Here is a 15603-nt window from a genome sequence, read left to right on the forward strand (position 1 = left end):
CGTGATTCACATATGTATATAGTATATTAATGTAAGACATAATTTTGGAATCTACGATGAACAGATCGATCGTAAATCTATACTAATATTATCAAGCTGAAAAGTTTGTTTGTTTGTTTGAACGCACTTATCTCATTAGCTACTGGTCTGATTTGAAAAATTATTTCAGTGTTTAATAGCCCATTTATTGAGGAGGGCTATATGCTATATATGTACAAGGGGCGAAGCCGGGGCGGACCGCTAGTTAGTTATATTTTTCGAACCTTCCGACGTTTTCTAAATCGACTGTGCAAATTACTGAACTTGTAGGTATAGAAGGCCGTTAGTACGAAAGTTATAATTTTCAACCGACCACCAAAAAGAGGTTATCAGTATGTCTGTATTTTTCAATGGTTTGTTACCTTATCAGAATTTACTGGGTGAACCATTGCATTCTTTTTATTTTTGAAAGCTGGTGCCTCCCATGTCCCATTTATATTTGTTCTAGTTCTAAAAATTTTACGGAGGTTTCGTGTTTTGTATAAAAACAATAACTTTATAGTATAAATATTCTACCCTCATTTACATAAAACTCCAGATCAGTATACCGAGAAGCGATAGAAATAAAAAATGAAATCATTCGAAGTTCTGCAGATGTCGTCATTCACGTCATATACAAGAACCTGAAGAAAAGTATTTCTTATTATAATTATATGGACTTTACTTATTATCCAATCTCATTTCAATTCGCTAACTTGATAGCAGCTTTTTAATTTCAATGTCATATTATACTAGCTGCGCCCTGTGGTTTCACCCGCGCAAATCCGTATCCCGTTGGAATATCGAGATAAAAATTTACTTTTTTATATGTTATTCCAGTTGTCCAGCTATCTACGTACCAAATTTCATTGCAATTGGTTCAGTAGTTTTTGCGTGAAAGAACAACAAACACACACATCACAAACTTTCGCATTTATAATATTTGTAGGACCAGCTTTCAGCCTAGGGTCCTGGGTTCGATGGGGACGCACAAAAAATGTCTCGGTCTGGCCGGCCGCAGAAGGCTGATCGACTTGTCCATAAAGAAACTCGATTAGTGAAACAGATGTATATCATCTGCCCCATGCCCCACTAGGGGTACGGGACTGCACTTTTTTATATAACCTTTGTTACATTGATTGTCAAAATAACGTCAATTTATTAAATGACTGCATTCCGTTTCGCTGGGCCGCATTACACGTAACGAGATAGTCGTATAAAATCCTACCTGCTGTTTCCCGATCTTCGACTAATATTTTCCCAATTGCGACGTAAAATACGAATCAATTAAGAATGGGAACATCTACGGACATGACATCATTTTTATGTGTGAAATGGCAGTATGCCATCATATCATTATCATCAGCTCATGTGTTCCACTGCTGGGACACAGGACATTCTCTTATGAGGTGAGGTCGTGTCATAATCCACCCTGGCCAAGTGCGGGTTGACAGATGATTCGTGGTCATGCCGGTTTCCTCACGATGTCATTATATAATGCAATAAAATTAAAAGCTAGTCTCTTGTATTTTTTTAAGTGACAAACTGACAGACGGACCGACAGACAGAGGGACGGCGAAGTTTTAATAATACATCCAAAACCGTACAGATAGCAGAAAAAATTATAGCCGATATGTATTTTATGCGAAAAAATAGTCTTATCAACAAAATCATATCCCGTTTATAAGTGGAATTCTGAAAAAGGGCTGACGATAAAACGACATAAAGGGTAATGTCGATAAATCATATCGTCATACACGCTTTGCTGATTTTCGTATATAACATGTCGATATTCGTTAGATGCATCACTAGTTCCGTAGATGTAGAGTACTGGATGGTTATTTTAGTAGTGTGCTATTAAAATTATGAAGTTACTATCTTTCCGTCGGAGTAGTTTAAGGAAATACGCATGGATATGATGTGTTCCCGCGAAAATAGTAAGCCTATGTCACTATTCAGCCTATCTACTATCGCCAGACATATACCATAATATAATATCTCTCTGTGTCGACGTGTTAGGACAAAGCAAACAAACACACTTTCGCAATAATTATATTGTTATGAAAAATATTTTTCTTTGATAGTTTGTTTTCTCTTATGTTACGCCCTCGAACCAACATTTAATAGGAAGTACTTTTACATTACATTTTTATAAGAATAATCTTGTTTTACAATGTTTTTTTAATGGCAATACCTTCAAGATAAGAACGTTTATAGTTAAGTGTGGAAAATATACATGGGATACGTACCTAAGTTTTATGGCTTAATTTAAATTTATTTAAATGTATATTTATAGCGGTTCGCCTGATGTAAAGTGATCACCACCGCACGTGAACATTCGTACAGGTATTGCCTGTGCAAATCAGCTGCCCGCTTTGAAGGGGAAAGGGATAAGGAAAGGATTTGGGACTTGAAAGAAGGAATGAACTGGGGAGGGTGAGGAAAACGAAATGGGCCTTATAAACGAAATTATAAAAAAACGTAGGTAGTAGGTAGGAAGTGCACCTTCTAGTTTTATATATCTACGCAGCGTTACTATTTTAATGCCATAAATGACTTTGACGAGAACCTTCGAACGATTTCCCTTATCCGGAAAAGGCTGATTCCGATATTTTAGTAACAATTTCATATTTTGTTTGAATCGTGTTTTTATAGACATGCTTTTTATATAAATAGCAAAGTGAATAATCCACTGCCTGCCTTGCTAAGAGACTGAATTTTCTGAAACGGATTCGGATGAAATGTTCACGGTCGTTGGCGATCGCTTACCACCAAGCGAACCACCAGCTCAGCCCGCTCACGGCATAAAAAAGCTTCTTACATATTTAGACCTTATATTTTTGCCGTATATACTATTTTAATAGCAAGTCCGATGGAAACTTGACAAGTTACAAAGTGGGACAGCACTCCATATATTTCTTTGTTGTACTTTTGTGGCCGTGACCGGCGGAGTGACGAAAATACGTGACAGGGCTGCCACTGCTGGGAAAATGGGCAAGTTGCGAGTGGATCAGCCCTAAGTGACATTTTTATTGGAACGTGTTTTGCTAATTGTGTATTAAAGCATGGAAATGTAAAATGTGAGAGAAAAAAGGTAATGAAAGTACTTATTATTTGAGTACTATTATATTATATACTAGCTTTTGTCCGCGGCTTAATACGCGTTATTATACATATAAACCTCATGAATCACTCCATCTATTAAAAAAACACCCATCCGTAGTTTGGGACACAGAAAGCGACTTCGTTTTATACCATATAGTGATCATTTTTAATCACATCACAAACAACTCTTGAGGTTAAATACAAACAAACAAACAATTTTACTATACTACTATGTAATTAGATTACTGAGAAATGCTAGTATTTATTCAATTTGCTCATTTGAACTTTTCAAGTCAGACAATCGATAAACTAACAACACTATAACCGTCACATCGTCTATCTACACTTTATGCACTTACAAATTTAATCCATCGACAATACTAGTGTTGTGCGACATCGATAGCTCCGCGTCGATTGTTTACAAATTGAAATTGAAAACTTGTTTAATTAATGACGGAACCAATTAGTGATGGGAAGCCAATTATCGACAAAATTGTTATTATGCCCTGTTACTTATGGTTGAGGTTATGAGGTGGTTTCGAGTTGATCCAGGGATGGTATTTGCTATTCCGCTATTCAATGTTTAATTTCAGTTAAAATTAACACAGGCGTTTCCAATAAACGAATCAATAGATTTGGGATCGAATCATGGTAAATGTAAACTGAAATTTCCGTTTGGAAATTCCGTTTCCTTTACATAAGTTAAATTTAAAAACAGCACGCTTATAAGCTGTACTCTCAAATACTGCTGTAGCTCTGAAATGAACGCATAGATTTTGATGCTTTCTTGTTTAGAGGTGTCGTATGATTGGACATGATTCCCTTTTGACATTTCATTTCCTATCGAGTTGCCTGTCAGAAACTGCTGTGATGCAATAAGACCTTTTCGTATTTTTTGTTGTATTTAAATACTTTGTATTATATTTGCACAACAATGAAAAGAAGGATTTTTTTTTGTCACAATCGGCAATGGAGCTGGTGGGATGCCTGATGGTAAGCGCTACCACTGACCATGAACATTTAGAGAGGCATAAGGTCCATTGCAGACCTTACGCCTCTACAAATGGACTTTTTAGAAGGGCTAAGAAAGGATTGGATTGCATTGGTAAGGAAAAGGATAAGGGCCTCCGGATCATAAATAAATAAATGTTTGAAACTAACACAAGGTTTAACCAAACTAATCACGAAATTCAAAGATATCGACTATATCGATGTTCTCATTTTTCACCGATTTCAAAAAAGGTTATCAACTCCATTGTATTATTCCAGTCCGGACAAGTTTAACGGGCTTAGTTTTGAATAGAAAGATAGAACGAAAAACATTTATTACGACACAGACATACACACACAACAGATCATAATAATAGTTATTGGCTAATAATTTTTATTAACTTTTGTAAACAAATTATGCAAATAAATTATTATTACAATTCAATCCATTAGCACAGTAGATGTTTAAATGAAACAATGGTTTGTTTACCATTTGTGGCTATACACTAGCTAACAATAGACCCTGATTTGGCAGCAAAGCTGTAGAGGAATCAACGACATTGTTGCATCAAATAGTGCAAATAATTTTGACATTTTTGTATTAACTCATGAATATCGCAAGTGATTTAGAAATCAATATGATTGTAGTATTTTCTTGTGTTTGTTTACGCGAGTATTGTACATGTAGAAATTAAAAAGTTTTTAACGGATTTTAAACGCGATTTATTCATTATATTATTTACCCGACGTTTCGAACACTTTGCGAGGTCCCGGGGAGATTGTAAAATGACGCTCGCTGTAAAGTGTTCGAAACGTCGGGTTAATAATATAATGAATAAATCGCGTTTAAAATCTGTATAAAAGTTTTTATTTCTAAATCAATATGATTGATAGAAATGATGTTATTTGAAGTCGATAATTACTGGACCGGTTTTGAAATTTTACAAGTGGAATGATACATATTGTTGTTTATTTTATATTTTCTTGTTGTTTAAAGTAGATACTAATGGTAAACCACTAACTATAAGTAGTTTTTTTTTAATATACATAGAGAAAAGCATATTTATAAAATTTTGATTACTTGCCGGCGTGTCTTAACTTAATATTCATGCTACTTTCATCCCCTGTTCTATCCCCTTGGGGGTAGAATTTACCAAAATCCTTTCTTAGATGATGCCTACATCTTAGTAGCTATCTGCATGCCAAATTTCAGCCCAACCGATCCAGTAGTTTGATAGGCTTTGATAGACCAGACAGTTTTAACGTGTATTTGAAGATAACAATACCTCTGTCTCCCTTCATCTCCTGGTTGCCTCTGTACCACACAATCTTGGCAGCTGGCTTCGCGTTCTGAACTTGGCACTCCAGCACGACGTCTTCTCCCTCTTTGACCTCCAGCTTCGAATTGTGGGGGTGGTTCACGATTTCCACGGCATTTGGGGGCGCTGAAAGAAATAAAATTGGTTAATATATTATACATCTATAGAGGTAAATGAATCTTTATTGGCTCAAGGGACGATTTCAAAATTTTTGTTGAAGTTTACAGAACATTTAAGTATCGCACAACTAAAAATAGGTCATTAATCTATACTAATACGAGTATTATAAAGCTAAATAGTTTGATTGTTTAAACGCACTAATCTCGGGAACTAATGGTCCGATTTTAATATCGCTATTTAGCTATAAGACCGCCATTTGTGATATCTCACCTAGGATAAGTCTGAATTTGTAATTTTTCCACAGCAAAAAATTTTAAATAAATGAATAAATTCTTTCAGCGTTAGATAGCCCATTTATTGAGTATAGCTATAGGTTATATATGTACCACGGGCAAAGCCGGGGTAGACCACTAGTAAGATATACGAAGAACTTTTTTAACAAAGAATTTAATAATGGCCGCTCAGATATTTGTAGATATTTGTAGAGCTTTTATTATTACGGTACTGGAAATCGTTAAGTACCATCGCAAATTCATTGGAAACAAGTAATTATGTATGTTAACAGGATTACAAATAACTATCATCACAAAAAGAATATTTCAATAATCAATGAAATAAAATTCGGTCAAGTGCGAGACGGGGTACGAGCGGCTGAAAATTTGTGACGTAATGACGCCACAGTCTATAGCATAGTATATAAAAATAAGTGTAGTGTTTTGGACCCACTGTTATTTTATTTATAAGTAATTCTTAAAGACAAACCTCTATAGTGTAAGCACTGTTTATATATTATTGCATATGTTGTGTAACACCTTATTGGGCAAATAAAGCAATTTTATTTTATTTTTATTTAAGTGGGTATTTGTAACAAGTTTATCACGATTCGTTTAGCAATTCCTGGCAAAACACTAGGGATAATATCGCATAATATTCGTAAGAAATACACTTTTCGTTTCGATTTAAATATTATTTCAAATATAACCTTGCCACTTAAAACTAAACACTGTTGTTCAAGAAATAAAGTTTTAAGTCCTGCTAGCAATCTTCATTAGCCACGGCTCATATATGTTTAAAAAGCACAATGAACACAAAATTATCTTTTAATTTTTAGTTTTATAGCATTGAAATGCTTTATAAATGAGACATTTTGAAAGAATAGAAAAAATTTGATCACGAGGCAGGATTCGAACCTGCGTTTCTTGCCTAACCGTAGCAACGCCTAGCCTCTAGGCCACCCGTGATCCTGCCACAGTAATCGAATTTCTTCTACTCTTTCGGTTTCATGTGCCTAAGGGGCACCCCTACCCCGGCTACGGTTAGGCAAGAAACGCAGGTTCGAATCCTGCCTCGTGATCAAATTTTTTCTATTCTTTCAAAATTTCTCACAAAATTATCTTTTAATACACGTACTTATTGTTGTATAAAAAAGAGGCCAAATTTGACTTCGAGGTCTATTTCCAAGCAAATTTTTCACCAAAATGTAATCCGACATGAAATGATTTATATAACGGAATTAATATTCGCTTTTCGCCAAAATTTAAATGAATTATGAGTTTAGAATGAAATATTAACATTAATAAGGAATTTATCAAAAATACTTTTATCGTAACAAACGTTTTGCGAATTTTGAGATTTAAATACATGTGGATTTTACTATTTTCTTTGTTTGGTTTTATTGAAAAAAAAAGTTATTTGGTGAGATTTATTATTATTATTTGTGTTTATGTTGAAAACAAATATATATTTAATTTTATTTAACTAAAATAACAGAATGAGAATTGGTGTATTCAATAGTATGAAAATATTTACTCTGTATTACAAATATAAATATTGGAAATACTTCGATTTATTTGCTCAAATATGTTCAACTTCTTTTCAATAAAGATATATATATTTTAATGTACTGTAACTCTAAAATACAACAAAATTTATCTATATCTATCCGTCTATAATACCTCCAGTAGATTTATTGTAAACAAATCAAATAAACGAGCAATAAAGCTTGTTCTCTTTTCACTATAAAACTTCACTTTCACTATAACCATTTTTGCGTGAAAACCTTACAAACAAACATAAATACAAAAGTTTCATCATTCCAATATTAGTCTAGAAGAATAATAGATCCAATATACGATAGTTTAATAATATTTATATAGTATATATATTTTGTCACTTCAATCGGAACCAAACCGCAATTTACACAATATCAAGTAATATTATATCGATTTCATAACTAATATAGTTCGTAAACCGACCTGACCACAACATCAGTCGTGGGAACCAGTCTGCATCTTACAATTCGCTGTCGGACTTTTACAAGCAGATCAATTTACCAATTATCACCATTTTATCATAGGTACCAGACCCCAAATGAAACAAGAGGCTAAGAATTTCTCCCCATGTCAAACACTTTTGGTTGAATGTAAGATTTTGAAAGAGCAACTACAGAGTTACTTGCCGGCTCTTCTCTGTAGAAACTGCTTACTGAACTGGTGGTAAATTTACTGTGTTATAACGAGTCAAAAGTGCTTCCAGAAGACTAAGAAGTTTGAGTTTGACTTATGTGACTTTAAATTCTATTCTTTAACTATCATCATTCCAAATTTCATCTAAATCGGTTCTATTTATGCATATAAGCGAAACAGGTAGGCTTCCGAATTTATGATAATTAATAAACTACTTATCCTTATATAAATTTTCAATGTTGCATTATATAACTCATTTATTTTTAAGCCACTTATATGTATGTATATTGTTATGTAAAATTTGTTAGTTTGTTTATCGATCTATCGCGTAACGAAGCGACTTTATGATATGATTATTGCCTAGAGACAGTCGAGGCTAAAGTGACTTTTCATAGCGCTGAAACATTTCACGCCCATGGAATTTTCTATCCTACTATCCTATCCTACTTATATTATAAATGCGAAAGTTTGTAAGGATGTGTGTGTGTTTGATGCTCTTTCACGTAAAAACTTCTGAACCGATTGCACTACAATTTGGTACGTAGACAGCTGGACAACTGGAATAACATACGGGCAACTTTTTATCCTGATATTCCTACGGGATACGGACTTACGCGGGTGAAACCGCGGGGCGCAGCTAGTGATGGCATAAGCTGTGGGCGGGAAGCTGGTTCAAAATAAATATTTCATATAACCTCCTATATAGTTAAATGAAAAATGAACGCCTGTGCTAATAATGATGGGATATTTCCTTTAACAGCGGTTCCTATATAATTCATGAACAAACACGTAATTAATAAATTTCATACGCGTATATCACGACACACCCATGTCTAAGCAAACATTATCAAATAAGTTACCGCCTTTGTAGATGTCTTACTTAGATAATGAGTAATTAATACTTAATTATTAACATGATAAGTTTTGTATGTTTGTATTCGGGTTTTAATTAAGTTTTTTATGTTGTATATATATGAAAATGTTATTGTTAATTTAAAATAAAAGAATAAACATAAATTCTTTTAAACCCCGGAACAGTAGTACACAATTTGATTGACTTTGAAACATAGATAGACGGAATAGTGGAATAAATAACATCCTACTCATATTGCAAACGCAAATGTTGTAAGTACGTATGACTGTTTAATGTTTGTTACTCTTTCACGTGAAAACAGCTGATCGTATCTATGTGGAATTTAGTACAGACATAGATAGTCTGGATTAGCGTATTACTTTTTAACCGAGTGACGCCGCGGGCTACAGCTAGTCTACCCACACTAATTTAGAACATTTTCATTCATAGAATTCAGTGTGTAACCGAAATCTCTTAACAATTAGTGTGAACCGCAGAGATTTATAACAAAGCGCGTGTGGTGCAAGTCAGGCGATCTAGCGTTGTTTGAACTAGATATCCGTCCGCGGCTTCGCTCGTGTACTCAAAGGTAATGCTCATATAAGTGACCTTTTTCAATCTTTATCTTCACATATCAACCAAAATTATCACAATTTATATTTTAAATAAATTGTAATAATCCATCATTCGATTAAATTTAGTTAATCAACCGACTTCAAGAAACGAGGTTATAATTTAACAGTACCCTTTTGCTTAGCAATCTCAGAACTTTCGACTGAGTGAAATGATTTTGATGATTCTCTTATCATTTAGGAGAATGAGAAATAGACGTTGGCCGATTCTCAGATCTACCCGATATGCACACAAAAATTCATGAGAATCGTTCCAGCCGTTTCGGAGGAGTACGTTAACTATTATTTGTGACAAGAGAATTTTATATATAGGATTAGAGAGATAATAACAATCGCTTCCGCTCATGACTTGTCGCCACGAAACAGGATATTGCTGTCTAGCGGGCGGTTCTGCTCCCCTGACTCTATACAAAGGTGGGAAACTCCGCTTTGTTGTGGCCAGTGGTTGACAACCCTCGGCGGGTTGCTTTTTATATTTTTTCTCAATTTTTAATACACTATCTTTGTTTTGTTGCGATTTTTACGTCATTAATTTGAAATGCTCGCTGTTCGCTCCTGTTCTGCTATAGTGTTGTTTATCTATGAATAAGTTTTATAGAAGCTTGTTTTTCACGTTTTTGTTCATGGTTTTTTGGTTGTTTGAGTAAATAGTTCAAGTAAATATTTTTTAAAAGAATGCGATTCAGTTGGATTCTGGGAACTACGCCTAGACTTATTAAGAACTAAATTGGTGATAGTGAATGAATACGACTGATATAGCCATTTTGATAACTAATAAATATTGTTTAGTGGAGACCACGGCTCGGCAAACGTAGCGTAGGGCGCCCTGTGACTCGGTGGAGTGATGACATACAATAGGTAGCAGGCAAAAACTGGCAGCAAGAAACTTTTAATCGGGCCAAATGGCGTGCCATAGGAGAGGCCTACGTCCAGCAGTGGACATACAAAGGCTGAGAAGAGAGAGAGAGAGAGAGAGAGAGAGAAATATTGTTTTAATAATTCCAAAACACGCTTTATAATACCTACTTGCTGTTATTCATTATACAGTGTATACGTGAAGAAATTATTTAATCCTGACGATCCTAATTAGGGTGATAAGATAAACTCGTGAAATTATTGTATTGTCACCAATAAGTTTATTAAGTCTGAATTACTCTCCGTTTAAGTGTGTAAAATGGAGTCTAAAGGAGTCGGTTACATACAAACATACAGGTGGAGCTAATAAAAGCGTGTTAAAAACCTATACAATTAGATGCGTTGTTTCTATATGTATAACCTTACCTGCCAGGATACCTATTTAATACAAAAATGTGATTAAATCTGACTTTTTTATGCAAGACTAGCTGCGCTCGCGGTTTCACCCGCGTAAGTCCGTATCCCGTAGGAATATCGGGATAAAAAGTTGCCTATATGTTTTTTCAGTTGTCCAGCTGTCTACGTACCAAATTTCATTGCAATCGGTTCAGTAGTTTTTGCGTGAAAGAGCAACAAACACACACACATCCTTACAAACTTTCGCATTTATAATATTAGTAGGATTACTTATAATACCACTAGCTGTACCCGGCAAACGCTGTTCTGCCTTACTCTTATCATTTAGGAGTATGAAAACAGATGTTGGCCGATTCTCATAGATACCGGATAAGCACAAAAAATTTCATCAAAATCGGTCAAGCCGTTTCGGAGGAGTATGGCAACGAAAACTGTGACACGAGAATTTTATATAATACCATAAATCTATCTATACATCACGACATATCATCTAATTCAAAGCACATGCTTTAAATTAAAGACATATTTAGAATTTTTTATACAATATACATAGAAGAGAATAACAAAACAATATCATTTGTCTATTGAAATAAAGGGAAATTCATCCATCAGTCTATATAAAAAGGTCGATAAATCAATCTTTCCCCATACCTATCCTGGAAATGAGGAACAGAAAAATTATATTCCAACCCAAAGAGCGTACTTAGCATGACTCCAAAAACCCTCGAGTCCTTAGCAGGTTATTATTACTTTCTCGCGTTTACTCGTTTTAGGGTGCCGTGGAACAATCTTAAAAAAAAAAATTTTACCCCACATACTTTACGCCTGTACCAACTCTGGACTTTAAGACTGTTGGTATCGATTTATTTTCAAAGCGTGTAACTGAGCTGGAGGTTCGCCTGATGGTAAGTCAGCACTATTCGGTGAGTTAACTATGTGTTGCCTGTTTATGAGGGAAAAAGGGGTTTGCAAAGGAATGAACTGGGTAAGAGAAATGGTTACGGGTCTCCTCCATTCCGAAAGAACACACGAAAGAAACACAGTAGCATGTTACTGTTTCACGCCAATCTTCCGTGGGGATGCGTTTAATTTACAAAACATCTGAACTATCTCTTATTTATAGACTCGTATCAAGGTACGTGATACAGAATTAATTAAGGAAATTTTGAATAAAAATAAAGAGACAAAATTAAATACATGTACTTTGCAGAGTTTCTTTGATGCGTCAAGTCTCGATGCGGGTACATTTATTTTAATGAATACTTTTATTTCCACTTTGTGTATCATTCGAGTATAATATATTTTGTGTATATTATTTACTATTTTTATGTAAAATATCTTATACCTTCTTAAAAGTTCTAGTTTTATAACGTCATTGTTACAGCTTTTTAGGACGTCCACGTATAGGCCACAACCAACGTTATAAAATTAAGGGGTAAAAGCCTCTTTAATATCACCGGTTTTAAAGTATTCATGAGCGATGACCATATATGGCCAAGCCACTTCCTGCTCCGCTGTAAAAACTCTACGGAACCCGCATTTGAAGGCAGACACACACTTAACCAGACCTGAAGTATTGGCTCACTCGAGCGTTCAATCCGTTGAAAAGAATTTCCTTACCAACGGAAATTGCCTGAAAAATGAAAGCCCCGAAGCTCCCACGAATTTTCGGACACGAGTTAATACTTGTTTATTTATTAGCCGAAATGAATTATTGCGACATTTATTTTGCAGTTTAAATTTAGGTTATATCTAGACTTATATTGCGAATGGGAATTCGTTTGTTTGTATTGAATGGGCTCCGAAACTAATGGACCGATTGGAAAATTTCTTTTACCAATTGAAAGCCACATTATCTGTCAGTGTATTTGGTTACTTTTAATTTTAATTTTCAGTTTTATAGCATTGAAATGCTTTATAAATGAGAAATTTTGAAAGAATATAAAAAATTTGATCACGAGGCAGGATTCGAACCTGCGTTTCTTGCCTAACCGTAGCAACCGTAGCAGGTTCGAATCCTGCCTCGTGATCAAATTTTTTCTATTCTTTCAAAATTTCTTACTTTTGATTTTTTCTGACTCGGGTTCAACCGGGCGGAGTCTATACGTGTTAGCTATATTTGCAGTGTAAATGTAGGCGTGACGGATAGATTGTAGGGCTTTATGTTTTAAGATGAATGGACTATGTCTATCTAGTTTATATAGATTTCTTTGTCATTAATTTAACTCGTCTGGCTACATTCGAATGATATTAAGCTCTGACGCAATAATGTATTGTCATAAGCTTGACATCTCTCTCTCTTACTCTATGTGTGTGTCTGTGTGTGTGGCTCCGTAGTCTAGTATATTTACTAATTAACATGAAATCCACTGCTAGTATTGCTTGTACCAGAACAGTATATAAGCTATAGAAATACATTTGCTTAATTCACACAATTGTTACATACAGTTACATATACCTACCTAACAGTAACATAAAACCTAGATTTAACCTCAATCAGAAACAATCCACACGAAGGCGATCTAAAACACTCAAAGTTCGCGCGAATAAAAACTTTGTAAGAAACACAGCGCCTTTTTAATTAGGCTTTATCTCCCTTCGACAGCCGAGTGGGAGTTCGGGAAGTCAATAATTACCTTTGCTCACGGTCAAAGGATGGGTAGCGGTAAGTGACGGGCGGAGGCGGGAGCGATAAACTAGAACCTAAATTAGTTGGCCTGTTCAATCTTTGACAGATTATATATGCAGCTACATTGTAATCTAATCTCTCTCCTCTTTTTTTCTTAATTGTTATTATTATAAATTTAAATAGTTTTATGTTTTAGGGCAGTGTCGTTCATGGCTGAAGAGCCCGATTCTGGAACGACAACAACGCCCGCAAGTCCTACATTTAAATGTTAGTACCTAAACATAATTTATGTATTCAGCTAGACGCTTTGATAAGCGCTTTTGGATAGACGCTTCTCTTTCTTCTTACTTATCACCGGTTAAGAATGGATTTGAATTTCTATAGAAATACTATAGAGAAAAATAAGCTGGAGGAGGATAAGTCGTTCTTTCAAACAGTGCGTAAAATGTATCAATCATGGTATCATTAACAAGCTTCGTTGAAAGAATAATTTGTAATGACAGTTAATGTATATAAATGAGTTTGTTTATATACAAAGTGATGTAATGTTGAAAAACCAACACCGAGCACCCCCAAATGAAGGTGGCGATTCGAGAATCGTCGAGATGTTAGCCTGAAAGCTACATCTTACTATAAATGGTGTAGTAAAAAAACTATTGTAACGGCTGGTCATACACATCGTATTTACAATGTAAAAAAAAACCGCTAACATGGAAATCGCTCCCAAAACCGCTCCGCTCATACGCCCGCTCCGCTCACCACCATAGCCGCAACCCCAAGCACTACTTCTAATTGCATCTCGGCACTGCTCAATCGAATTAGAACACGCTTTGTTAACATTTCAAGACGGAGTTGTGATATTTCACGCCATTATTTACGTTATTGTATTAAATTTAAGTTAAATTTATATTAATTTTTAAGTGGTTGGAATTAGAGAATTTCACACTATCACACTAATCCTACTTCCTACTAATATTATAAACGCGAAGGTTTGTAAGAATGTGTGTGTTTGTTGCTCTTTCACGCAGAGTACTGAACCGATTGCAATGTAATTTGGTACGTAGACAGCTGGACAACTGGAATAACATATAGGCAACTTTCCATCTCAATATTCCTACGGGATACGGACTTACGCGGGTGAAACCGTGGGTCGCAGCTAGTCTTTAACAAATTATATAAACCTCGCAATTACTAAATAATGTAACTGAACCTACTCATTTATAAAAAGAAACACAAAACATCCAGCATTTTTCTCAAGTCGGTCACAAAAAAACAAACTCCAAGTATTCACGAAGCCAACCAAACAACGAAGTTCCGAGCGACGCCGCGGGGCGAGGCTAGTTAGCTCTTGGAAAGTTCTCTCAAAAGAAAACGTTCGCTAACTCGCAAATGTATTGGCACTGCTAATAAATGGCGCGTAGTTTTTAAAACTTCGATTTAACTTATTACTAGCTGCGCCTCGCGGTTTCACCCGCGTAAGTCCGTATCCCATAGGTATATCGGAATAAATAGTTACCTATATGTTAATCCAGTTGTCCAGCTGTCTACGTAGTAAATTTCATTGCAATCGGTTCAGTATTCTTTGTGTTAAAAGCAACAAACACACACACATCCTTACAAACTTTCGCATTTATAATTTTAGTTCGATAGTAGGATAGTAGGATTACTAGCTGTACGCCCCGGCTCCGTTCGGGTAGACATATGTAGTTTTTTTTTTCATAGCGAGCAACTGATGGTAAGCGATCACCAGCGCCCATGAAGATTTGCATAGGCAGAGCCGGGATGAGCGTCTATTAATAAATAAATCATAGAATACCGAAAACACTCCGAATAAATTAACCGGTTTTTATATCAGCCGACAAACAAAAACCGGTATTATTACGATTCAAACTTTAATATTGTACAAACTGAGATAGCGGTAATATGTTTATTTTCGGCACTTTTCTTCAAGCGTGATAAACATTAATATTTATTTTACTTAATTTTTATCTGAGTACTGTTCCGTCACGCGGCGTTGCTTTGACATCTTGTACAAATATTTGTTTTCAGACGTCTTATATCTAACTAGCTGCGCCCCGCGGTTTCACCCGCGTAAGTCCGTATCCCGTAGGATATCGGCATAAAAAGTTGCCTATATGTTATTCCAGTTGTTCAGCTGTCTACGTACTAAATTTCATTGCAATCGGTTCAATAGTTTTAG

General features: G+C 35.2%; 1 protein-coding gene across 3 annotated transcripts in view; it reads right to left on the bottom strand.

Annotated features, from left to right (window-relative positions):
• Window positions 1-15603, bottom strand: part of LOC119835972 (nephrin) — a 178168-nt gene that overhangs the window by 73351 nt on the left and 89214 nt on the right. For all 3 annotated transcript variants that reach the window (XM_038361107.1, XM_038361105.1, XM_038361106.1), the window contains exon 5: window positions 5400-5558. In XM_038361107.1, coding sequence (XP_038217035.1) covers window positions 5400-5558 — 159 coding nt within the window. The remainder of the gene's footprint in view (window positions 1-5399; window positions 5559-15603) is intronic.

Source organism: Zerene cesonia, chromosome 22, assembly GCF_012273895.1.
Source record: "Zerene cesonia ecotype Mississippi chromosome 22, Zerene_cesonia_1.1, whole genome shotgun sequence".
NCBI classification, from domain to species: Eukaryota; Metazoa; Arthropoda; class Insecta; order Lepidoptera; family Pieridae; genus Zerene; species Zerene cesonia.